Source organism: Podarcis cretensis (assembly GCF_951804945.1).
Source record: "Podarcis cretensis genome assembly, chromosome: 7".
NCBI lineage: Eukaryota > Metazoa > Chordata > Lepidosauria > Squamata > Lacertidae > Podarcis > Podarcis cretensis.
The window spans coordinates 94,513,770-94,538,621 of record NC_137176.1 but is presented as its reverse complement, the minus strand read 5'-3'; the positions used below and the strand labels follow the sequence as shown (position 1 = coordinate 94,538,621).

Here is a 24,852-nt window from a genome sequence, read left to right as displayed (position 1 = left end):
TTATTATTATTATTATTATTATTATTATTATTATTATTATTATTATTATTATTGTCAGGGACTCAGCGGGAGCGCAGGGAGGAGAAGAGATGGAGAGCGAGGGGGAGCAATCCGAGGGCAGCGTAGGAGAATATGACAGCAGCCCGAGAGATTCCATGAGCCTCTCCAGCGAATCGGAAGATTCACAGAAGGGGGCGCCGATGGGCAGGGCAAGGGGCGAGCCAAGGGGGACACCCCAGAAGCAAGGGGCCAGCGGGGACTCCCAGAGCAGCAGTTGGAAATCAGGACCAGCTTCCCCACCAGAGCGCAGTGGGGGGGAGGAGTTCCAGGTGTCAGAGCCCACATATGCACCACCAGCGAGAGAAGATGAGTCAGGGTTGACCACGCCTCCATCGGAGAGCGAGTTAACGGTCAAGAGGAAAGTTGCAGGCTGGGCGCGCGCGCCAAGTTCAAAGGTACAGGCGAGCGGCACAGAAGGTAGCCCGGATAGGGAACCAGGACCTAAAGCCCGCCGGAAGGAGGGGCAAGAATCGTCAGGGTCAGCGTCAGAGGAGTCCAGGAAAGATGAGACCCTAGCGGGCAGGAGGGCCCAGAGGAGAAAGGAACTTAGGAAGAGGTGGAGCAAGGCGAGAGTCTTAAACTGGTGTGGAAGGGGAGGAGACTCAGACGGGACTTCGCCGGTCTAAGGTCGAGACGTAGAGCTGCACGCTGCGGCTTTAAAATGGAAACTGAATCTCAATAAAGACTTTTGTACATAACTACAGCCTAGCGTTGGTCCTCTGTGAGCTGGGACCTGGAGGCAGCTCTGACAATTATTATTATTATTATTATTATTATTATTATTATTATTATTATTACTATTATTATTATTATTACCTTCCACCCACCAACAAAGGGCTGGAGCATGTCAGTGCCTTACATTTCACAAGCCTGTTTCAAAGCACTTTGCAAATTTGAAGTAATTAAGCCTCATTAGCTCAAGGACAGTCATTACCACTCACCCATAACTCTTCAAGCCATTGTGTGACTTTGACAGCGATGAGGCAATAAAAAACCATTAAAGGTAAATAATATGAACCAAATGCAGATAGGGTATGTCTTGTTTGCGTTTCTCTGTTAGTGCCCACTTTTGCACCTGCCAGGTTGCTGTGGGCATCACTCACCTGTTCCACACTTGGATGTCACACTACCATCGAAGAGAAACTGCAGCATAGCTAAGTGGCATGTGTGGTTAGCACACAGTGGTGAGTTGACCAAAACTGAACACAGGAGCAACTCTCCCCTCCTGTGGTTTCTGCGAGAACAACAAAAGAGATGGTGAGAGCAGACCAGTGGCTCATCTAGTCCAGCATCCTGTTCTCACAGTGGCTGACCAGATGCCCCAGTGAGAGGCCAAAAAGCAAGATTCAAGCACAAGAGCAATATCCCCTTCCAGCTACTAGGATACAAAATCTGCCTCTAACTGTGGAAGCAGAGCAGAGCAGAGCCGTCATAGCTAGTAGCCATCGATAGCCATCTCCTCCTCCATGAATTTGTCCCCCTAACCCGAACCCTAACCCTAACCCTAACCCTAACCCTAACCCTAACCCTAACCCTAACCCTAACCCTAACCCTAACCCTAACCCTAACCCTAACCCCGAACCCCGAACCCCTAACCCGAACCCCTAACCCGAACCCGAACCCTAACCCTAACCCTAACCCTAACCCTAACCCCAACCCTAACCCCAACCCTAACCCCAACCCTAACCCTAACCCTAACCCTAACCCTTCTTGGGATGAAAGCAATGAGAAACATATCCAGCATCTTAAAAAGCAGAGACATCACCTTGCCAACAAAGGTCCGTATAGTTAAAGCTATGGTTTTCCCAGTGGTGATGTATGGAAGTGAGAGCTGGAACATAAATAAGGCTGATCGCCGAAGAATGGATGCTTTTCAATTCTGGTGCTGGAGGAGACTCTGGAGAGTCCCATGGACTGCAAGAAGATCTAACCTATCCATTCTGAAGCAAATCAGCCCTGAGTGCTCACTCGAAGGACAGATCGTGTAGTTGAGGCTCCAATACTTTGGCCACCTCATGAGAAGAGAAGACTCCCTGGAAAAGACCCTGATGTTGGGAAAGATGGAGGGCACAAGGAGAAGGGGACGACAGAGGACGAGATGGTTGGATAGTGTTCTCGAAGCTACCAGCATGAGTTTGACCAAACTGCAGGAGGCAGTGAAAGACAAGAGTGCCTGGCGTGCTCTGGTCCAGGGGGTCATGAACAGTCGGACACGACTAAACGACTAAACAACAACAACAACAATAATTGTTTTTAACACTCAATTGGGAGCCGCCCAGAGTGGCTGGGGAAACTCAGTCAGATGGGCGGGGTATAAATAATATATTATTATTATTATTATTATTATTATTATTATTATTATTATTATTATTATTGTCAGGGACTCAGCGGGAGCGCAGGGAGGAGAAGAGATGGAGAGCGAGGGGGAGCAATCCGAGGGCAGCGTAGGAGAATATGACAGCAGCCCGAGAGATTCCATGAGCCTCTCCAGCGAATCGGAAGATTCACAGAAGGGGGCGCCGATGGGCAGGGCAAGGGGCGAGCCAAGGGGGACACCCCAGAAGCAAGGGGCCAGCGGGGACTCCCAGAGCAGCAGTTGGAAATCAGGACCAGCTTCCCCACCAGAGCGCAGTGGGGGGGAGGAGTTCCAGGTGTCAGAGCCCACATATGCACCACCAGCGAGAGAAGATGAGTCAGGGTTGACCACGCCTCCATCGGAGAGCGAGTTAACGGTCAAGAGGAAAGTTGCAGGCTGGGCGCGCGGGCCAAGTTCAAAGGTACAGGCGAGCGGCACAGAAGGTAGCCCGGATAGGGAACCAGGTCCTAAAGCTCGCCGGAAGGAGGGGCAAGAATCGTCAGGGTCAGCGTCAGAGGAGTCCAGGAAAGATGAGACCCTAGCGGGCAGGAGGGCCCAGAGGAGAAAGGAACTTAGGAAGAGGTGGAGCAAGGCGAGAGTCTTAAACTGGTGTGGAAGGGGAGGAGACTCAGACGGGACTTCGCCGGTCTAAGGTCGAGACGTAGAGCTGCACGCTGCGGCTTTAAAATGGAAACTGAATCTCAATAAAGACTTTTGTACATAACTACAGCCTAGCGTTGGTCCTCTGTGAGCTGGGACCTGGAGGCAGCTCTGACAATTATTATTATTATTATTATTATTATTATTATTATTATTATTATTATTATTACTATTATTATTATTATTACCTTCCACCCACCAACAAAGGGCTGGAGCATGTCAGTGCCTTACATTTCACAAGCCTGTTTCAAAGCACTTTGCAAATTTGAAGTAATTAAGCCTCATTAGCTCAAGGACAGTCATTACCACTCACCCATAACTCTTCAAGCCATTGTGTGACTTTGACAGCGATGAGGCAATAAAAAACCATTAAAGGTAAATAATATGAACCAAATGCAGATAGGGTATGTCTTGTTTGCGTTTCTCTGTTAGTGCCCACTTTTGCACCTGCCAGGTTGCTGTGGGCATCACTCACCTGTTCCACACTTGGATGTCACACTACCATCGAAGAGAAACTGCAGCATAGCTAAGTGGCATGTGTGGTTAGCACACAGTGGTGAGTTGACCAAAACTGAACACAGGAGCAACTCTCCCCTCCTGTGGTTTCTGCGAGAACAACAAAAGAGATGGTGAGAGCAGACCAGTGGCTCATCTAGTCCAGCATCCTGTTCTCACAGTGGCTGACCAGATGCCCCAGTGAGAGGCCAAAAAGCAAGATTCAAGCACAAGAGCAATATCCCCTTCCAGCTACTAGGATACAAAATCTGCCTCTAACTGTGGAAGCAGAGCAGAGCAGAGCCGTCATAGCTAGTAGCCATCGATAGCCATCTCCTCCTCCATGAATTTGTCCAATCCTCTTTTAAAGCCATCCCTCTTGATGGTCGTCACTGCCTCCTGGGGGAGTGAGTTCCAAAGGTTAACTCTAAACTTTGTAAAGAAGCCCTTCCTTTTACCTGTCTTGAATCTTCCAACATTCACCCTCATTGAATGTTCATGAATTCTTGTATTGGCGCATGGGGCGGGGGCGGGGGGCTTTTCTCTACTTCCTCCATTCCATTCATAATTTTATACACTTCTATCATGTCCCCTCTTACTTGCGCTTTCTTTTCATGTTTTACATCTGAATCTTGGAAAGATGGAGGCAATATGTGTCCCAGGTTCTTAGGTCTGGGAGGGGAGGAGGTAGCTTGCCCAGAATTGGGCTGTTCTTTCCGGGAAGGAGCAGGTTCGAGTTGGGGGCTGCACCTGAATGCAACACTTTCAGTGGAGGCTCAGTTGGCCTCGGTGGCCAGGAATGTCTTTTTTCAACAGCGGTTGGATTGCCAGCTGGTCTCTTCCTCCACTAAGGGAAGTGGGAAACTTTGAAAATGAATTAGAAGAGTATATTTTAAAGCTCTAACAGCCTATATTTCCACGCTTTACTTTGTTGCATGTTTTGTGATTTTAAAGGTCTGCTGGGGTTCTCTTACTAAAGATTACTTGCCACAAACCTGGATCTTGGCATCCAGGGAATTATCTTTGTGTTCTTTAACCAAAGTACCAAAAGACAACACACTTTGGGTGGCATAAGGCAGAGCTGTAGCTATGGGGGGCTAGCCGGAGTATTTTTTGCCCTGGGTGACACATTCATAGGTGTGCCATTGAGGCTCCCAGTGTGTGTGTGTGCACGCATCTGCAAATGCATGGGGTGCGCCAAACTTGGTCTTTGACCCGGGTGAAACATAGCCTAGTTTTGCCCCTACATAAAGGCATATGGTCAGCCACTGTGAGAATAAGATGCTGGACTGTCAGGGGTTCAGGAGCAGAGACACAGGGGAGAGAGGAAATGGAGAGCGAAGGGGAAGGATCTGAGGGCAGCGTAGGGGAGTATGACAGTGGCCCGAGAGATTCCATGAGCTTCTCCAGCGATTCAGAAGATTCCCAGAGGGGGGCGCCGATGGCCAGGGCAAGGGGGGTCCCAGGGGGGACACACCAGAAGCAAGGGGCCAGCGGGGACTCCCAAAGCAGCAGCGGGAGATCAGGACCAGTTCCCCCACCAGAGCGGAGTGGGGGGCAAGAGTCCCATGAATCAGGGCCAGCGTCTCCTCCAGTAGGGAGAGAAGATGAGTCAGAGTTGGCCACGCCTCCATCGCAGAGTGAGGGAACGGAGGGGAAGTCAGGTCCAGCTAGCCCCCCCCCCCCGAGGGGGGAAGCAGTGACAGGAGCAGTGTAACGGTCAGGAGAAAGGTTGCTGGCTGGGCGCGCGCGCCAAGTTCAAATGTACAGGCGCGCGGGACAGCAGGAAGCACGGATTGGGAGCCAGGTCCTAAAGCACGCCGGAGGCAGGGGGAAGAATCCGGGGACTCAGCATCAGAAGAGTCCAGAAAGGGCAACACCCCAGCGGACAGGCGGACCCAGAGGAGGAAAGAGCAGAGGAGGAGGTGGAGCAAGGCTAGAGTCTTAAACTGGTGTCTGGCGGGTGGAGATTCAGACGGAGCTTCAGCGGTCTAGGGTTTAAGACGTAGGGCTGCACGCCACGGCTTTGAAATCGAAACTGCGTTTCAATAAAGACTTTTGTATATAACAACGGACTGGTGTTGGTCCTTTGTGAGCTGGGACCTCGGGCAGCCCTGACATGGACTAATGGGCCATTGGCCTGATCCAGAAGACACTTCTTACATTCTCATGCTGAGAGAAACAGACAGAGAGAAAGAGAATTTCTCTCTCTCTATTCTTTCCATATCGTTCATCATTTAACTAATTTATGCATCACCCATCACCTCCTTACCTGCCAGTTCAGTGACCTTACACATTCCTCCTTTCCATAGCCTTTTCTGAACTCCTCATGATTGGGACAGAACCTCGCTGGCATGCTCATCAAAGCACACACTTTGTTCCAAGAAACCCATCAGCCAACAATCTTTTCCAAGAGACTCATCCTCCTTGCTTATCCTGAAACATGAGATCCAAGAGTGTTATGAAACTTTGATATTTCCCATAAAAAACTGGGACTGACGGTTGTGGGGGTGTGAGAGCTGATACAAATTACTGGGCTCCACTGGTTGGAAGGGGGCCCCAGGGCCTGGTTCTCTTGCACAAGTTTTAGGCAATTCTTTTTTATTATTCTTTTTTATTGTTTTTCCAAGTTTGTAACAAAACAAACACAATACAAATATAAAACATACTGTCAGGGGCTCAGGAGCAGAGGCACAGGGAAGAGGGGAGATGGAGAGCGAAGGGGAAGAATCCGAGGGGAGCGTAGGAGAAGAGGACAGTGGACCGAGGGATTCCATGAGCCTCTCCAGCGAATCAGAAGATTCACAGAAGGGGGCGCCAGTGGCCAGGGGTAGGGGGTTCCCAAGGGGAACGCCCCAGGAGCAAGGGGGCAGCAGGGACTCCCAGAGCAGTAGTTGGAAATCAGGACCAGCTTCCCCACCAGAGCAGAGTGGGGGGGAAGAGTCCCAAGGATCGGGGCCAGTGCATTCCCCACCAGGGAGAGAAGATGAAGCAGGGCTGACCACGCCTCCATCAGAAAGTCGGACAACGGAGGGGAGGTCAGATCCTGCCAGTATCCCGGAAGAGGGAAGCAGTGACCGAAGTAGTGTAACGGTTAGGAGAAAGGTCACTGGGTTGGCGCGAGAGGCAAGTTCAAATGTACAGGAGCGCGGGACAGCAGAGAATGAGGATTGGGAACCGGGTCCTAAAGCCCGCAGGAGGCAGGGGGAGGAGCTAAGCGACTCAGCGTCGGAAGAGTCCAGAAAGGGCAATGCCCCAGCGGGCAGGAGGACCCAGAAGAGGAGAGAGCAGCGGAAAAGGTGGAGCAGGGCTAGGATCTTAAACTGGTGTCAGAGGGGAGGAGACTCAGACGGGACTTCGCCGATCTAGGGTTTAAGATGTAGGGCTGCGCGCTGCGGCTTTGAAATGGAAATTGAACTTCAATAAAGACTTTTGTACATTACGACAGCCTAGCGTTGGTCCTCTGTGAGCTGGGACCTAGAGGCAGCTCTGACACATACATAACATGAAACACACATAATAAAAAAGATGCAAAAAAAGAAGTACACATTACTCAAAAAAAAGAAACATAAAAGTCTTGCTTTCAATACCTAATTTAACTTCATTGTTAACTGACTCCCTCAAATCCCCCCATCTGAATTCCATTGTATCTCCTTGTGGCAGTTCTCCTAAATCTTAATTCTAATAATATAAAATCCATTTAACTACTATCTTCTATTCTTTTATTAATTCTAATCCCTATTGTTTTACAACCCGTTATTGTTATAATCCTCCACCTATTTGTTACTTCCAAGTAACTTCCGTTTTCTTATATTACAATATTTAGCCAAATATTCTTTAAATTTCTTCCAATCTTCTCGCATCTTCTCCTCCTTCTGATCACGGATTCTTCCAGTCAGGTCGGCAGCTCCAAAAAGTCCAACATCTTCTTCTGCCATTCTTCTATTGTTGGTATTTCTTGGGCTTTCCAATTTTTTACTATTAGTAGTCTTGCCGCTGTAAAAAAGGTAAAGGTACCCCTGCCCGTACGGGCCAGTCTTGACAGACTCTGGGGTTGTGCGCCCATCTCACTTAAGAGGCCAGGGGCCAGCGCTGTCCGGAGACACTTCCGGGTCACGTGGCCAGCGTGACGAAGCTGCTCTGGCGAGCCAGAGCCACACACGGAAACGCCGTTTACCTTCCCGCTGGTAAGCGGTCCCTATTTATCTACTTGCACCCGGAGGTGCTTTTGAACTGCTAGGTTGGCAGGCGCTGGGACCGAGCAGCGGGAGCGCACCCCGCCGCAGGGATTCGAACCGCCGACCTTTCGATCGGCAAGTCCTAGGCGCTGAGGCTTTAACCCACAGCGCCACCTGCGTCCCCCTTGCCGCTGTAGTGGCATACAAAAACAATCTAACATCCTTTTTGGGCAATTCCAGACCTATTATTCCAAGCAGAAAGGCTTCTGGTTTCTTAATAAATTTATTTTTCAACATTTTCTTGAACTCGTTATAAATCTTTTCCCAGAAGTCTTTCACCTTGGGACACATCCACCACATATGATGGATGGGTCTTCTCGGTAGTGGCGCCCGGCCTGTGGAACACCCTCCCATCAGATGTCAAGGAAATAAACAACTATCTGACTTTTAGAAGACATCTGAAGGCAGCCCTGTATAGCGAAGTTTTTAATGACTGATGTTTTATCCTGTTTTTAATATTCTGCAGGGAGCCACCAAGAGTGGCTGGGGAAACCAGGCCAGATGGGCGGAGTATAAATAATAATTATTATTATTTTAATTATTATAATTATAATTATAATTACTATTATTGTTAGAGAGCCCACATGGCAAGGGCTTGAGGCACAGCACAGGAGGGCAGAAGGTCCCAGAGGTCCTCTTGGTTCTGGCTAGGGCTGCCTGCCGCTCCCAAGTCACCTGTTGCTGGGCTCTCTGTATCCTTCCACAACTGTGGTACAAAAGATGAAACTTCCCTTCTCCAAACATTGTAGTCCTTCTGTAAAATTGCCTCCCCATATCAACTTTTTTTTAAAAAAAAACCCAAACCACTGACAACAACTTAATGTAATGTGCAGTTAGGTCCTCAGAATGTTTAATTCCAATAATATTTTTAGACTCTTTTTCTTTTTCCTTTTCGCTGTATTGTATTAACAACATGCATATCTTCCAAGGTGCTCTACGTGGTCGTCCTCCTCCCCACCACAACCCTGTGAGGAGGGCTAGGTTGAGAACCTCCTGGCACCAGGTCAAAGGATGGTGTAAAGTTGCCCCAACGATGGGAGGGGGGAAGTGGTGTGCTGGGGGAAGCAGGGGGTAGATCAGGATCTACTGAGTGATTCGTGGTAGATCTCCTAGGACTTGTTGGTTTGTTTGTTTCATAACTTTTATATACCGCTTGGTTTTAGAAAAAAACAACTTGCAGCGCTTTTTGTGGTCCCAGATTGTTTAACAAGAGCTTTCAAATTAAGCTATTGGAACAAATGAATACTGTTTTTTGGCGGGGACGGGGAAACCAGGAATAGCTCTCTGCGTTTGAGAATCAGGAGCTCGTTTCTAGGACTGAAAACAAATACTCAGCCTCAGAGACTGCTGCAGGTGTCTCCTGCTTGCCTCTCAAGGATCTCTCGACCCCCTTTTCTGAGCTTGATCTAAAGTAAAAAACAACAACACACCTTTCCCTGCCCAGCTGATCTCCAGGCCGTGCTTAACATTCTAAACTTCCCCCATGTCTCATTTTATTTGCCTTTTCTCTAAACCAGTCTCAAACACGCAACTTTCCCCCATAGGGCCGTCGCTCCAGTGCCTAGATCATTTTGTGGCCCTTTCCTGAACCTTTTCCAGCTCTACAATATCCTGTGGTCGCCCCATAGATTTGAATAATGGCATTATGATATGGGTAGCTACTTTATTGTCAATTCCTTTCCTAATGATCTCTGTAGAGCTTCAGTGTCATTGTAACCCTTTGGTTACAATGACCCTGAACAGTTTAGTGCCTCCAGCAAACGTGGCCACTTCGCAGCTCATCTATAACTCTAGGGTCGTTTAGAAAGCACAGGTCCCGATCCTTGAGGGACTCCACTTTCTACATCTCTCCATTGGCAGCCGGGTCCATTTCTCCCTGCTTCCGGAAACTTAGCCAACTCCTGATCCGGAAGAGGACCTCTCTGCTCTTAGAATCATGGAATTGATGAGTTGGAAGGGACCTCAAATGTCATCTGTTCCAACTCCCTGCGGTGCAGGAACCGAAGGGAAAGCAACTCCTTTTATTCCTTCACTGCTAAGTTTACTCGTGAGTAGTTGTTGAGGCTCCTGAAAACCCGCGGAGGCTTTGAGAGCGGGGCCTGTTACTCGTTTTCAGCGTCAGGTAGGTAGACTGTTGGTCTGATGCAGTACCTATGCAAACGAAATAATTTTTTTTAAAAAATAGTCCAGTAGCACCTTAGAGACCAATTAAGTTTGTTCTTAGGGACGCGGGTGGCGCTGTGGGTTAAACCACAGAGCCTAGGGCTTGCTGATCAGGTCAGCTGTTCGAATCCCTTTGACGCTGTGAGCTCCCGTTGCTCGGTCCCTGCTCCTGCCAACCTAGCAGTTGAAAGCACGTCAAAGTGCAAGTAGATAAATAGGTACCACTCCAGCGGGAAGGTAAACGACGTTTCCGTGCGCTGCTCCTCTGGTTCACCAGAAGCGGATTAGTCATGCTGGCCACATGACCCGGAAGCTGTATCCGGCTCCCTCGCCAATAAAGCGAGATGAGCGCCGCAACCCCAGAGTCGGCCAGGGGTCCCTTTACCTTTACTTAAGATTGTTCTTGGTATTAGCATACATAGGAAAGCTAATACCAAGAAAAAGGGAGTTTCTAAGGTGCTACTGGACTATTTTTTTAAAAAAAAAAATCCTTTGCAGAGGTACACTGCCCCTCACCGTGGACGCTCAGTTTAGCCACGGAGAGACCTTAGGATAGAGGAAATCGGGGCCGGCCCCAGGCCGCTGCGGAGCTTCGCGATTGAGTTCGGCTGCTTTGAAGCGGCTCCTCCAGGTCGCAAAGACGCAGCCGCGTTAGCCTCGCCAGCCTCCGCACGCCGGGGGTGCGGCGGAACAGAAGCGGCGTTCCCGGGCTTGCCTGGAGCCCAGCCGGCTGATGGTAGTAGTTGGCGCCCCTTCCCTGTAACAGCTTGCAGGCGTGGCCCCTATCCCTCCCCTCCAGGAGGTGCTCAGAGGCGGCGCTGATGGGCGGAGAGCCCCTGGAGACAGAGGGAGAGGTCCCAGGCGGGGCGGGGCGCCCCGGATAAAAGGGCCGCGCGCGCTCCGACGGCACCCGAGACTTTGAGCTGCCAAGATGACCAGCGACGACGAGAGCCACTTGATGCATGTTCGGACCCTGATCCAGTTCCACGCCGGGGACATCAGCGCCGAGGCCATCAACAGGTAAGCCCAGACCGTCGGGCAGGGACCCTCTCCCGGGGACGAGGCCACGGGCCGGGCCGGAGTCGGACCCTCGTCTTCCTGCTCCTCTCCTCCTCTTCCCGCAGGATGTTCGCGGCGCACCCCACCACTAAGACCTACTTCATGCACATCGCCATCGCCACCGGCGCCTTCGACAAGCTCAGCGACCTGCACGCCCAGAAGCTGCGCGTGGAGCCCGTCAACTTCGCGGTGAGTCGCTCTCGCTCCCCGTCGGGGCACCGAGCGGGCGGGCCGGCTGGATCCCTGCTTCGCTCCGTCCGAGGCCCCGTCTAACGCTCCCCCTCCGCCTCTCCCGCAGCTGCTGGGCCGCTGAATCCTGGTGGCCATCGCCGCCAACCACCCGGGGCTCCTCAAGGCCAGCACCCTCGTCTCCATGGACAAGTTCCTGAGCCGCGTCGACGTCGTGCTGACCTCCAAGTACCGCTAGCCCACCAGAAGCCCAAGCCCGCCGCAGAGAAGCCGCCCCGCGACCCCAAACACCCCAATAAACCTGCTCTTGACTCTCCCTGATCTCTCGCGTCTTCTTGGGCTGAACTGGGGGCGGGCGGGAAGAAGGGAGAGGGGGACCCCGGGGGCCTGGACGGCTCTGCCGAGGGAGACCCCGTCCCGCGGGATAGTCCCTACCTTGGCGCTCCTTGAACCCGGGGCCCTTGGACCAAGTCGCCTGCTAGGTGGGGACACTGAAAGATTCGCAGGCACGCGTGGCCTTTGCCGGACAGGGGCGCAGAGTCCGGCTCAGTCCAGCCCGAAAGCCACAGCTGCCAGCCCGTGTATGCAATACGGCCCGGGTTGGATGCAATAGAAGGCAGCTTCCTAGGATCCTGCGCTCGAGGGCAGAGGCAGCCCCCTCCCCACAGTCAAGCCCACTTCAAGGCTTTTTTTTTCTTTTTTCTTTTTTTGCTGCAGTTGGGGGCCGGGGCACCTGAAGATGTCCGGTTGTGCTGCTGCAGACGCACCAAGGCAATTCTTCTCTCTAGGCTCCCGGCGGAGGTTATTCCTCCTCTGCTCGTTGCTTTGGATGCACGACTTGTCTACATGTTTCTGGGGAACCAGAGACCCTCTAAAAAATACCCACAGCCCCGGCAGAGAGAGGGGGCAGCTTCCCGCTCCCTTCCCCTTCCCCGCTGCTGCTCTCTGAGATGATGCTCTAAGAAGCTAAGCGGAGCCCGCTGGATCAGGCCAAATGCCCATCTAGCTGCCATCACAGGGGCTGCTCATGCAAGCTCTTTCCTCAGCGTCCCACGTTCCGCTCGGCCAGGCAGAGCCTCGGGCCACGAGGTGGCTCCCAGGCTGGCTAGTCAGGAAGGCAAACTTTACGCACCTTTGCGGCAGAACCGAGTTGGCTCTGGGCCCCAAGCGGTTAACCCCATGTGGGGCTTCGGGGCATCCGCTGGATTCCCTGCGCGCAGGAGCCCCCTGCTGCTCCTGGGTGGGAATGGCAGGAAGGACAGCCCTTTGGGAAGTGAGGCCTTGGTCTGGTGCCCTCCATTAGCTCATGCGCCCCACCGAAGGGGCTGCAGAGTCCTCAGGCCAGCCGGGCTTTTGGCCCCTTTACCTAAAAATACAGCAATGAAGTGGAAAGGCCCCTTTACTGCTGCCTAAGCATCCTGTCTCCTCCCCTGGACTGCTGGGCCAAAGCCTTTGGGCAAAGGAGGGATGTGGGGGTTCCCTAGAGGCTTCCTGCCAGCGTGGAGGGCAGGTAGTGGCTGCATGGGGTGCTATGGGGGGGGGGGTTAAGGGGCTGGCAGCAAGGCTGGGCTGGTGGGCTACTGCTGCCTGAGCCAGCAGAACTCCAGGGCAGGGCAGGGTTTAGGGTATCATGTGGGCATTCACCTGTGTGAGTTGTGGGGCTCAGGAGATTCTTCAGAGAAGGCTGCTCTGAGCTGCAGAAGGGCAATGAGGAGCAGGAAGGAATGGCGCTTGCCTGCTCTCCTGCCCCAGACCAGTCTCTCTGGAGGACGGGGAGTCCAGGGCCCTGCCCAATCCAAGGGAAAGACCGCAGCTGGGAAGCTGCCTGGTGTGGAGAAAGGCCTACGAGGGGAATGAAGCTGGGAACTTCTGTCTGCCAAGCAGCTTCTCTGTTGCAGAGCTGTGGCTGCTGACTGGCAGGCATGTGGGCTGCCACCCAAGCAGAGTGGCACCCATGGCAGAGCTAAGGCCTGGGCCGCCTTACCCTTTCATGCCAAAGCTGCCCTGGGACGCCACCAGCCAGTCATCTCCCACCATCCTGCCTTCTCTTGCCTGCTTCTGCAGGGGATCTTCCTGGACTCTCCCCATCCTGCCAGCTTGAGCCTCACCCTTCTTCTGACTTTTGCCTTGGCCCATGTAGTCTCAAAGGAAGATGGGAGCCTGCCAGGGGGCAGGCCAGATTGGCTCATTACTGCCTTTACGGACCAATGGATCTCCAGGTTTCCAGGCAGGGGGTCTCTCTGCCAGCTTCTCCTGGCGCTGCCTTCTGCATGCAAGGCAGGTGCTCAGCCTCTGAGCTACATCCCTGCTCCCTTGCTTGACCTTAGGCATGCTTCTGCATCTGTGGAGAACTGGTCCCAATCCTGCAAGGAACCCGTGGCACTGCAGAATTGACCAGGCACCCCAGACAGAGGTCCAGAAAGTAAATGGTGTCCTCTTTATTCCATCAATACAAACATAAGAAGGGGAGGGGGGAAGAGAGCAGGGTAACTAGGGGATGCCCCTCCTTTTTCTAGGGCAGAAAGGGGTGACTGTAGGCAGCTTCTACTTCTGCAAAGACGGTGTCAGAGCATCAAAGAACTTTTCCCAAGAGAGCCTCATGTCATTGGTGAACTCATTTGGCAGGAGTTCTTGGAAGATGCAGAGAATGGTCTGAAACAGAAGCTGGGCAAGGAAGGCAGCATTCGGGGGCAGCTTGGGATGCATTCCCAGTGACCCCCAAGGCTCTAACTGCTAGGCTCCCTTTCCAGAAGCCCCTGCTTGAGATCCCCATGGATTCTCTGCCTGGCTCAGCCTGCAGGAGACAGCCCCAGGAGAGGCATTAAGCCTGAAGGGGGGAAAGGGCAGCGGAAGAAGCCTGTGGCTGCTCTTGTGGCAAAGGGCGGTGCTGAGAAAGCCCAGCTGGGCTCCCTGTCTGGTCCCTGAGACCATTTCCCCCCATGCCATGCCCACCTGCCCCACACCTGATGCCACCTGTGCCGGCAGGTGTGGCCAGGGAAGGACACGGTGGCAAAGGGATGCTTGCATGCTTCATGGGACCTCCTTGCAGGGGAAGCTGGCTGGCAGCTCCAATCAGCTGGGGTGGCTGAACCAAGGAGTTCCTCGTCTGGAAGGTCCTGTCTGCAGCCCCCTGGTGCCTTCAGTGAGACCTGCTTGGCTTGGCTTCAGAGCACCCCTGCGCCAGACAGGCTTTGCAATGAGCCCCACTGATGTGGCCCCCTGACCTCAAGACAATGCCAGGAGAGTGGCAGGGGGTGGCCTGCTGGGGATGCCAGGATCAGACCCAGGTTCCCCCTGTGGGATCTCTCATCAATGATGCAGTCAAATGCAATGTTTCTTGTTGCCTAGAATGGTGAGCACACAGGGAAATGTGGCTCCAGACAGGGTGGACTTCCTGTCATACCTGCTCTGGAGCCTCACCCCCTGTGTGTGACCAGGTAGATGGCTGTGACCTCAGCAGACCCTACAAAAGGGCTAGCCATGCAGGCACCTTCCTCTTTGATTCTCTTTGGCTCTCTGCTGGCTCTTAGCCAGCAGCACATGGCTCATCCTTACAGAGGATGGAAGCATAGTTGTCAACTTTTCCCTTTTTTAAAGGGAAATTCCCTTATTCTGAATAGGATTCCTCGCAAGAAAAGGGAAAAGTTGACAGCTATGGATGGAAGTCACAAGGTGGAAAGTCTGAGGCCCAGCTCAGACTTCTTTTCTCTACAAATGTAACTGTAACTGCAAGATAAAGCCTGCCTTCAGAATTCTATGGTGAACTGAATGTAAGTAAACTTTACCCTTACTTTTAGACAAGACTGTCGTGCTATTATTATTATTTTAAGCAGGAAATGAAAGGGGAAACTTACCAGCAACAATCCAGACTGGACAATCCAGACTGGATTGCATAACTTAAATGATTCTAATGAATCCATCAACTTGGCAATGCACAAGGGAATGTGCTTGCTCACTAGTGTGAGTGAGAAGGGATAATGTTTAATCAATATATCCTCTCCTACTTTCCTCAACATTCCCACACCCCCTATCCCCCCTCCAGTCTTCTCTATCTCTAGATTTTTAATGGTCAAGTCCTTTATTTCTCCAGTTAATTACATTATTAATCTAGAGTTCTGCTCAGTATTGTTTCCCATAATATCTAATTTATCGTTGATGGATTTGTTCATGCCTATGATTAAATCTCTTAAGTCTACATTGGTATCTATTTCGACCATAGATTGCCTCCTTGCAGTTCCCACTGGGATTCATTGTGATTTCTTATTGGTAGACATTGTGTTGTCTTCTTTATACGCCCACACCTCCCTATATGCACACCAAGATTGACTTTGTCCCAGTTTTTTATAATCTATTATTGCTGTTGATACTAAATTCAGAGTTGCGTCTAGTAAGAGAGATCTGGGGGTATCTAAGAAGTTAATGTTAAAGTATTAACATTATTGGGGGTGATACCTTATTGGGGGGAAAACTAATGCAAAAATCTCATTCCACTCCTTATGATCTTAAAATCTAATATCTAAATCTAAATTCTATGTATAGGTGTTCAATTAATAAAATTCATCAGGTCATTTGCAATACCTTTTTTGTTATAATTACAATCAATTAATAAAAATTGTTATAATTGCTCACAGACCATTGGTAGAATTTAATACAAGTTCATGCACCCAATAGAATATGTTATCTATGGTTAGAAGAATTGGTAAGAAAATATTTGCAAATATATTTAAATACTAGAATTGTTAAAATGAGTTACTAAGGTTTCCCAGATTTTTACTTTAATTTGGACTGGCTGGTGGCAATTACGCCTCTTGTCACTAGATGTCGCTGCAGGTAATACAAAGTTGGTATACAGAAGCAGTTTATTGCGTTGATCAGCCTCTAAGCTATATCATCCTGATGCTGCTGCTGGTTCCTTTACTGTGAGGAAGAAGGCGGAAGTTGACTCTGCTTTCTTCCTATGCCATTTTAAGATTAACTATACCTTTAGTATGCCTTTAATATGCCATCTTAAGGCAGCCCTGTTCAGGGAAGTTTTTAATGTGTGACATTTTAGTGTATTTTTGGTCTCTGTGGAAGCCACCCAGAGTGGCTGGGGAAACCCAGCCAGATGGGTGGGGTACAAATAATAAATTATTATTATTATTATTATTATTATTATTATTATTAAATAATTAGAGCCCCTTTCCTCTTTCTCTAATTCTATTTAACACTTTTACTTACTTCCCCCCTCCTCAGCTTAACATCCCAGGCCCCTTAGCCTTTGAAGAAGAAGAAGAAGAAGAAGAAGAAGAAGAAGAGTAGTAGTAGTTTGGATTTGATATCCCGCCTTTCACTCCCTTTAAGGAGTCTCAAAGCGGCTAACATTCTCCTTTCCCTTCCTCCCCACAACAAACACTCTGTGAGGTGAGTGGGGCTGAGAGACTTCAGAGAAGTGTGACTGGCCCATGGTCACCCAGCAGTTGCATGTGGAGGAGCGGAGACGCGAACCCGGTTCCCCAGATTACGAGACTAGCGCTCTTAACCACTACGCCACACTGGGTCTCAGTGAGAGGGTGGGGAGGGGTATTACTCAGAAGGGTGGTGGGAATGGGTGATTGGCTGATAGGTGTGGTAAACCTGTTGTTGTTTAGTCGTTTAGTACTAAACTGCAATTGGTGTTACAGAAAAAAGCAATGGGTGAGATGGCTAAAAATAGCTTTATATAATGAGCTAATAATCCATGTCTCTATTCAGACCAGGTCTCTCCACGGTTTTAAGTTTGGTAATAAGTTGCAATTCAGCAACTTCTCTTTCTAGTCTGTTTCTGAAATTCTTTTGTAATAAGACAGCTACTTTGAGATACTTTATTGAATGTCCTGGGAAATTGAAGTGTTCTCCTACTGGTTTCTCTGTCTTGTGATTTCTGATATCAGATTTATGTCCATTTATCCTTTGGCGTAGGGTTTGGCCTGTTTGTCCAATATAGAGAGCTGAAGGGCACTGCTGGCATTTGATGGCATACACAGTGTTAGAAGAAGAGCAATTAACTAGTCCCGAGATGGTATGTGTGATGTTGTTGGGGCCAGTAATGGTGTTGTCCGGGTGTATGTGGCAGCAAAGTTGGCATCTGGGTTTATTGCAGGCTCTGGTACCAGTGTCCATGTTAAGTCTGGTTGCTGTATTATTGTGGGTGAGGAGTTGTTTAAGATTGGGTGGCTGTCTGTAGGCAATGAAAGATCTTCCTCCCAGAGCTTGAGAAAGAGAACTGTCATTGTCTAGGAGAGGTTGTAGATCTCTGATGATGCATTGAACTGTTTTAACTTGGGAGCTGTATGTGATTACTAGTGGTGCTCTCTTACTTTCTCTTTTGGGTCTGTCTTGCAGCAAGTTATCAGTCTGGCTTTGTTGATCTGTTGTTTAACTTCATCAGGTGGATATTTTAGTTCTAAAAAGGTTTGGATATTTTAGTTCTAAAAAGGTGGACCGAGGGATTCCATGAGCCTCTCCAGCGAATCGGAAGATTCACAGAAGGGGGCGCCAGTGGCCAGGGGTAGGGGGTTCCCAAGGGGAACGCCCCAGGAGCAAGGGGGCAGCAGGGACTCCCAGAGCAGTAGTTGGAAATCAGGACCAGCTTCCCCACCAGAGCAGAGTGGGGGGGAAGAGTCCCAAGGATAGGGACCAGTGCATTCCCCACCAGGGAGAGAAGATAAGGCAGGGCTGACCACACCTCCATCGGAGAGTCAGACAACAGAGGGGAGGTCAGATCCGGCCAGTATCCCGGAAGAGGGAAGCAGTGACAGAAGTAGTGTAACGGTCAGGAGGAAGGTCACTGGGCTGGCGCGAGAGGCAAGTTCAAATGTACAGGAGCGCGGGACAGCAGAGAGTGAGGATTGGGAACCGGGTCCTAAAGCCCGCCGGAGGGAGGGGGAGGAGCTAAGCAACTCAGCGTCGGAAGAGTCCAGAAAGGGCAATGCCCCAGCGGGCAGGAGGACCCAGAGGAGGAGAGAGCAGCGTAAAAGGTGGAGCAGGGCTAGGATCTTAAACTGGTGTCATAGGGGAGGAGACTCAGACGGTACTTCGCCGGTCTAGGGTGTAAGATGTAGAGCTGCACGCTGCGGCTTTGAAATGGAAACTGAACCTCAATAAAGACTTTTGTACATAACGACAGCCTAGAGTTGGTCCTCTGTGAGCTGGGACCTAGAGGCAGCTCTGACATTAGCATTTCAAGGCATTAAGATTTTCTGATACTGTACCAACTCAGAGAGAAAATAAATTTTGCTCTTGCTTTTCAAGTCTAAATCATTTTAAGGGGAAAAAATAATAATTCTGTCTCTCAGGTCACTGCCCAATGACTCCACTCCCCAGTGTCTTTCCCAGAAAACCCATCTGGACTGGCTGTGGAAGCTGAGCAAGTGACAAAAAGTGTTAACTCTCTTCTCAGATAGGCTACGAGCTCTGGCCACCTTATCTGAGGGACAAAGAATTCCTTGAGGAGGCCCCAGGGACAGGCATGCTGGAAGGTGCCATGCTGGCAAATGTCACATCAGATCAGAGAACCAGGAGCCAAGGCTGTGCAGACAGAAACAAGAAATGGGGGGGGGGGGCACTAACTTCCACCTAGAGGCAGAAATTGGGACCTCCAAGAAGGTCTAGGAAACAAGTGGATTTGTGGACGGCCGGGTAGGTGGGGCCAGAGACCAGCCAGGCTGCAACTCAGCTTAGTGAGGTGAGGGAGGAACATCAACCTTGTGATGTTCTAGACCAGCGAAGGTCTAGCCCTCCACAAAGCCTCAATGGGCTCGGCCCTTTGGAAGGCCTTTCACAGCCCTTGGCTCCTGGTTCTCTGATCTGATGTGACATTTGCCAGCATGGCACCTTCCAGCTGTTTTGTTGGACTCCTGTGCTGTTAGTGTTGAGAAACTGACTGTGAGTTTAGGTTCTGGAGTAATTTACTGGAGTTGAAGTTCAGCATACAATTCTCGTGAACTTTGGTAGAAATGGCTTAAGAAGCGGGGAGATCAGAAACCTTTCCCTTAAGAAAAATGCCAGTGATTTTTAAAGACACTGTCAGGGACTCAGCGGGAGCGCAGGGAGGAGAGGAGATGGAAAGCGAGGGGGAGCAATCCGAGGGCAGCGTAGGAGAATATGACAGCAGCCCGATAGATTCCATGAGCCTCTCCAGCGAATCGGAAGATTCACAGAAGGGGGCGCCGATGGGCAGGGCAAGGGGCAACCCAAGGGGGGACACCCCAGAAGCAAGGGGCCAGCGGGGACTCCCAGAGCAGCAGTTGGAGATCAGGACCAGCTTCCCCACCAGAGCGCAGTGGGGGGGAGGAGTTCCAGGTGTCAGAGCCCACAGATGCACCACCAGCGAGAGAAGATGAGTCAGGGTTGGCCACACCTCCATCGGAGAGCGAGTTAACGGTTAAGAGGAAAGTTGCAGGCTGGGCGCGCGCGCCAAGTTCAAAGGTACAGGCGAGCGGCACAGAAGGTAGCCCGGATAGGGAACCAGGTCCTAAAGCCCGCCGGAGGGAGGGGGAAGAATCGTCAGGGTCAGCGTCAGAGGAGTCCAGGAAGGATGAGACCCTAGCGGGCAGGAGGGCCCAGAGGAGAAAGGAACTTAGGAAGAGGTGGAGCAAAGCGAGAGTCTTAAACTGGTGTGGAGGGGGAGGAGACTCAGACAGGACTTCGCCGGTCTAAGGTCGGGACGTAGAGCTGCACGCTGCGGCTTTAAAATGGAGACTGAATCTTAATAAAGACTTTTGTACATAACTACAGCCTAGCGTTGGTCCTCTGTGAGCTGGGACCTGGAGGCAGCTCTGACAGACACTGAGCCTGTTTTATTTTGAGGGAGGATTGCGTGGGGATGAGCTTCCAAAAAACGTGGTAGACAGAAAGACCCCTTTCTGAATTGGAGACACTAAAGAGTTCCGCATGTCCTGCATGGTAGCACTGCCTTCTCTTTGTGCCAAGGCCTCTGTTGCCCTCCACCACTTCTGACACATTTGTAACAGCAGCCTAGGCAAAGCCTGGAGTTGGGCCACAGGGCCAGCTGGTAGTGCTGGACAAAGTCAGTTATGCCAGTGTTCCATCGCCATGGAAACAACCCACTTTCCAACGATGCCCGGTGGTTGTCAGCCAACTGCAGCTTCCTGTGCATTTTCTACAGCCTCTCCTCTGGTCGTCACGGAGGTGCCAGGCAAGAGTTGGGGGATAAGAGAGGCAATCATAGCACCCAGGTTAGTGAGACATCCACTGGTTTGCTGCGTTTGTGGGAGTAACTCTATTTCCACACAAGAACAACTGCAGTCCTAGGCAGTCCACAGGAATCCCTTTGAACTCCAGCCCAACCATCAACTGTGAGATTGGAGACCATTAGACCTAGTGCTGCCTTCTCCTGTGGGGAGAGTGACAGAGAGCAAGGTTTTGACCTCTTTATGAGAATGGCCCTTCAAGTACCTGAAGGTTGTTCTCCTGCCTCTCCTCCCCAAGTCTACAGCAGACTAAACAAAGCCAGTTTCCTCAACCTTTTCTAATAGGTTTTGCACATCTTTGACCAACTTTCTTCTCCTTTTCTGAATCTGCTTCAGTTTCTCTGTTACAACCCTACCTAAAGTGTGGTGGGGCTTACAACCAAGCCCGGTCCTCCAAATTATGTCTGAATAGTTCAGAATAAAATGGAACTACTACTAACTGTGAAACAGAAACTGCTTCTGCTGCTAGAGCTGGAGCTCCACTTTGCCTCTTTCCCCCATTCCATTACACGGTTGATTAGGGACCGGGGGTGTGGGTGGCATTGTGGTCTAAACCACTGAACCTCTTGGGCTTGCCAATCAGAAGGTCGGTGGTTCAAATCCCCAATTCCAATAAAGGGGGGATGCATTTTGCCAAACCCATTTTTAAAAAAGCTGTGCATGAATCCACAGTGTAAAAAAGGTAAAAAGGTAAAGGACCCATGGATGGTTAAGTCCAGTTAAAGGCGACTCTGGGGTTGCAGCGCTCAACTTGCTTCAGGCCGAGGGAGCCAGCGTTCGTCTGCAGACAGCTTTCCGGGTCATGTGGCCAGCAGGACTAAACCGCTTCTGGTGCAACAGGACACCGTGACAGAAACCAGAGCACACGGAAACGCCGTTTACCTTCCCGCCACAGCAGTACCTATTTATTTACTTGCACTTTGACGTGCTTTCGAACTGCTAGGTTGGCAGGAGCTGGGACAGAGCAACAGGAGCTCACCCCGTCGTGGGGATTCGAACTGCCGACCTTCTGATCAGCAAGCCCAAGAGGCTTAGTGGTTTAGATTTCCATATAGTTAACTCATACGGTTCAGAAGAATATTCTCTGCTGAAAAAAAGTTTTTTTCTGGTCATATTTATAAAATCCAGCACTTTCTCCCAAAATAAAGTATAGAGCACTGTATAAACATATGTTTCAGGGAGGCATGGTCCTTAACACATCTCCAGCATAAAGCAATCTTAGCAAATCATTTTTTATACAGATGTAAAGGAGTCCAATAGATTCTAAATATTATTTTCTGCTGTATAAGTCTTAAGTTAAGATCCATTGATACTATGGGTATAGAAGCTAAAATACTTTCCTATTGTCTAGGTAATATTGAAATTTCTAATTCTTTATTTCATTCATTTCTTAAGGTCTGGATATCAAACTGATTTATGGTTAGTAGGTATCTATAAAAAGTAATTAGTGGCTTTTTTTGTTTCAAGTGAATTACTCAATTGCTCAGTATCACAGGCGTCTCAGAAATTGAGAAAGTTGAGGCCCAAAGTTGTTAGAGGAGATGTTGTACCTGAAAGTACTGCCACTGAGCCTCATCTTCAAACAGGATAAGTATAAAACTCATGATCCTCATCTATCAGTTGGTCCAGAGTTAATATACCTGCTTCCATCCAGTTTTTCCATATTACCATCTTTTTATCAATTTTTAATATAGGGTTTCTCCACAACATGAGTTTGGCATGCGAGTATGGATCAAATTTATTTGTATCATCAATCTCCTTTATTGGCATTAAAAAGTGCCAGATTAACTTGGCGGTGCAGTTCAGCTTTTGATATTGCTTTCACTGTGGAGCAAAGGAGCCAACTTCTAGGGGCCAAGGTCCCTTCAGCTCACCGTAAAATATTTTAGGGAGCCAAATCCCCCCAAAGTTGATGGACATTGTCATTCAGATGCAGGGTTGCTATTATGTTATGTATTTTGTGTTTTTATGTTGTAAACCACCCTGTGATGGTTGGTGGTGTATAATTTTAATTAATAATAAGAGAAAATAAGAAAATCTTAATTTCACACATAGGCTAATGGGGTCTGAACTGGCACTGGTGAACCAAGAACAAGACTGTGGGGGTCACAGCAGGTAGTTCCATGTATTTGTCTTTACCTAGTGTGCATCCATGCTAGAGATCATTAGGAAAGGAATTGGAAGTAAAACTGCCAATTTCATATTGCCATTATACAAATCTATGGTGCAACCATACTTTGACTGCCGGTCACTCCCCACGGAAATGATATTTTAGAGTTGGAAAAGGGAAAGCAATGTGATCAAGGGAATGGAACAACTCCCCTATGAGGCAAGAGTTTGGGGAGCTTTTTAGTTTAGTAAGAACAATTCAACTTTTACAGTAACAATAACAATAATCACATTTGGCAGTGTCTAGAACCCGACCCCTTAGCCCAAGATGCCACCAAAGAAGAAAAACACCAAACCGAAGAAGAAAGCCAAGAAGAAAGCCAAGGATGCAGCCAAGGGGCAAACAAGTTCCTTGCCATACGTCAGTGAGAGGGAGATATACCTGCAGAAGGAATTTGAAACCTTGACAGAGCACATCAAAACATACACTCAGCGTGTGAGGAACTTTCAGTGGGAAAACGAGTTCCTGGACAAGGAAGCCCAAAAGATCCGAGATATCAACAAAGTCTACATCTCCTACATAAACAGACGCACCCTCCGCAACCAGAACGCCATCATTTCTCTGAATGACCAGAATCTCTCAGACTTAATCCAGATCCGGAAGCAGAAGGCAAAGCTGACCACTGAGTACCAGGAAAAGGAGAGAGATGTGAGGTCCCAGCTGATAGAGATGGAGACAAAGCTCTCCCTTGTGAACAAGGAAATTGAAGCACTGCAGCCTTACCAGGAGCTGCAGTTCCAGCAGCTGACGCGGATCCGGGACCTGGAGAAGGAGCTGCTGGTCATGAAAGTGCTGCACACGGAGCAAATGCACAAGCTCAAGAGTGAACATGTACAGCAGGTGACAGACTATGAGATGCAAGCTCAGCTGAAGATCCAGGCTCTGGCGAGGCTGGCTGAAAAGGAAGCAGTGCGCAGCCTCATCCGGCACACTAAGCAGGTGAAAGCTGACAACCGGCGCCTGCGTCATGAGCTTGTGGACCTCATCAGAGAGGCCAAAGTGCTGAAATCCCTTGTGCTTCACCTGAAGGCACAGCAGCAGCTGTTGCTGCGAGAACACCAGTACAGGCAAGACCTTGCCCGCTTGCGCAGGTGGCTTAGGCATCGAGGGGCTCGGCTGCTCATCCCCAGTGGCACCAGCTTCAGATGTACCACACCAGTTAGGAGCAGAGTCATTGCCACGCAGGAAATCAGCTCCAGGTTTCTCACAGGCGGGGAACAGGTCCCAAGGTTGCAGCCAGGTGTCCAAGAGGCTCAAGAGAGCTTGCCATTACTTAGGATTCCCAGTGCCTCACTCCCTACAAAGTACCAGTGAGCTGGAGCTGAAGATTGCAGCTTCCTGTTTCTCCTACTTTCACTACCAAGAAGGTATATGGATAAGGTAACATGCCCCTTAAACATGTTCCAGGGTCAATCCTGTGCTGCAGGCAGTCCAGTCATACAAGGTGCATCACATGCCAACCAGGGTCCTCTTCCACAGAGCCAGCTAAGCCCCAGGCCCTGTGCAGCTGCTAAGCACCACCACCCCCCACATTGCCTCAAGATGACACTCTTGGTCCCAGCACCTGGCCCCACTGAGTTGTCCCACTGCTACCAGGCAAACACCCCGAGGGATTGTGGCTGCTGCTGATTCCTCAGAGAGGCGAAGCCCAGGTCAACGGCCAAGTCAAGATGGCAACAGAAAGGGGCAGAAGCAGTGCCAGGCACACAGCTCTCCTATCAGCAGGGGCTAGCAGCAACATCGCTGGTCTTTGTGCAGAGTTTTAAATGTCTAGCTTGTTGGTTGTCTTAGTGTTATTTTTGTTCTTACTGTTTTGTTCTTGTTGTAAGTTTCCTTGGGAATTTTTGTGCTAAAGTGTGACACAGAAATATATAAAATAAATAGCACTTTCCCAGCCTCTGTCTCCTTGGTGACACATTGATGGACGCGTAGTCTGGTTAGGGAAAGGATCTCAGAAACAGCTTTGACTCAGTAGTGCCAGTGTGCAAGTGTGCCTACTCCCAAACACAGAGGCTTACTTCTGATAGCACACACCCAGGCCTCTCTCCTTAAATGCAGGTCCCAATGTGCACAGAAGGGTGTTGTAGGATTGCAGGCTAAAGGTGCCAGGTGCAAACCCTTCCTGGTCTCATTTTGACAGCACCCCCCCCCCAAGTTTCCCAGTGCAGCAGCTCGTTTCCTAAAGAGCCTGGCCTCAGCCCCAAGCAGTAGAAGCGCCTGGGTTAGTCA

General features: G+C 50.0%; 2 protein-coding genes across 2 annotated transcripts; both read left to right on the top strand.

Moving 5' to 3' along the window:
- The first annotated feature begins 10,427 nt into the window (after positions 1 to 10,427).
- On the top strand, positions 10,428 to 11,536 carry LOC307220560 (hemoglobin subunit alpha-A-like). The gene is made up of 3 exons (XM_079984580.1): positions 10,428 to 10,992; positions 11,097 to 11,220; positions 11,330 to 11,536. Exons 1-3 carry the CDS (start codon positions 10,904 to 10,906, stop codon positions 11,342 to 11,344), a joined length of 228 nt encoding a protein of 75 aa, XP_079840706.1. The 5' UTR covers positions 10,428 to 10,903; the 3' UTR covers positions 11,345 to 11,536.
- Positions 11,537 to 20,280: 8,744 nt separating this feature from the next.
- Positions 20,281 to 24,518, top strand: CCDC166 (coiled-coil domain containing 166). The gene is made up of 2 exons (XM_079984461.1): positions 20,281 to 20,438; positions 22,863 to 24,518. The coding sequence occupies exon 2, from the start codon at positions 22,891 to 22,893 to the stop codon at positions 23,935 to 23,937; it is 1,047 nt and encodes a 348-aa protein (XP_079840587.1). The 5' UTR covers positions 20,281 to 20,438; positions 22,863 to 22,890; the 3' UTR covers positions 23,938 to 24,518.
- Positions 24,519 to 24,852: the final 334 nt, after the last annotated feature.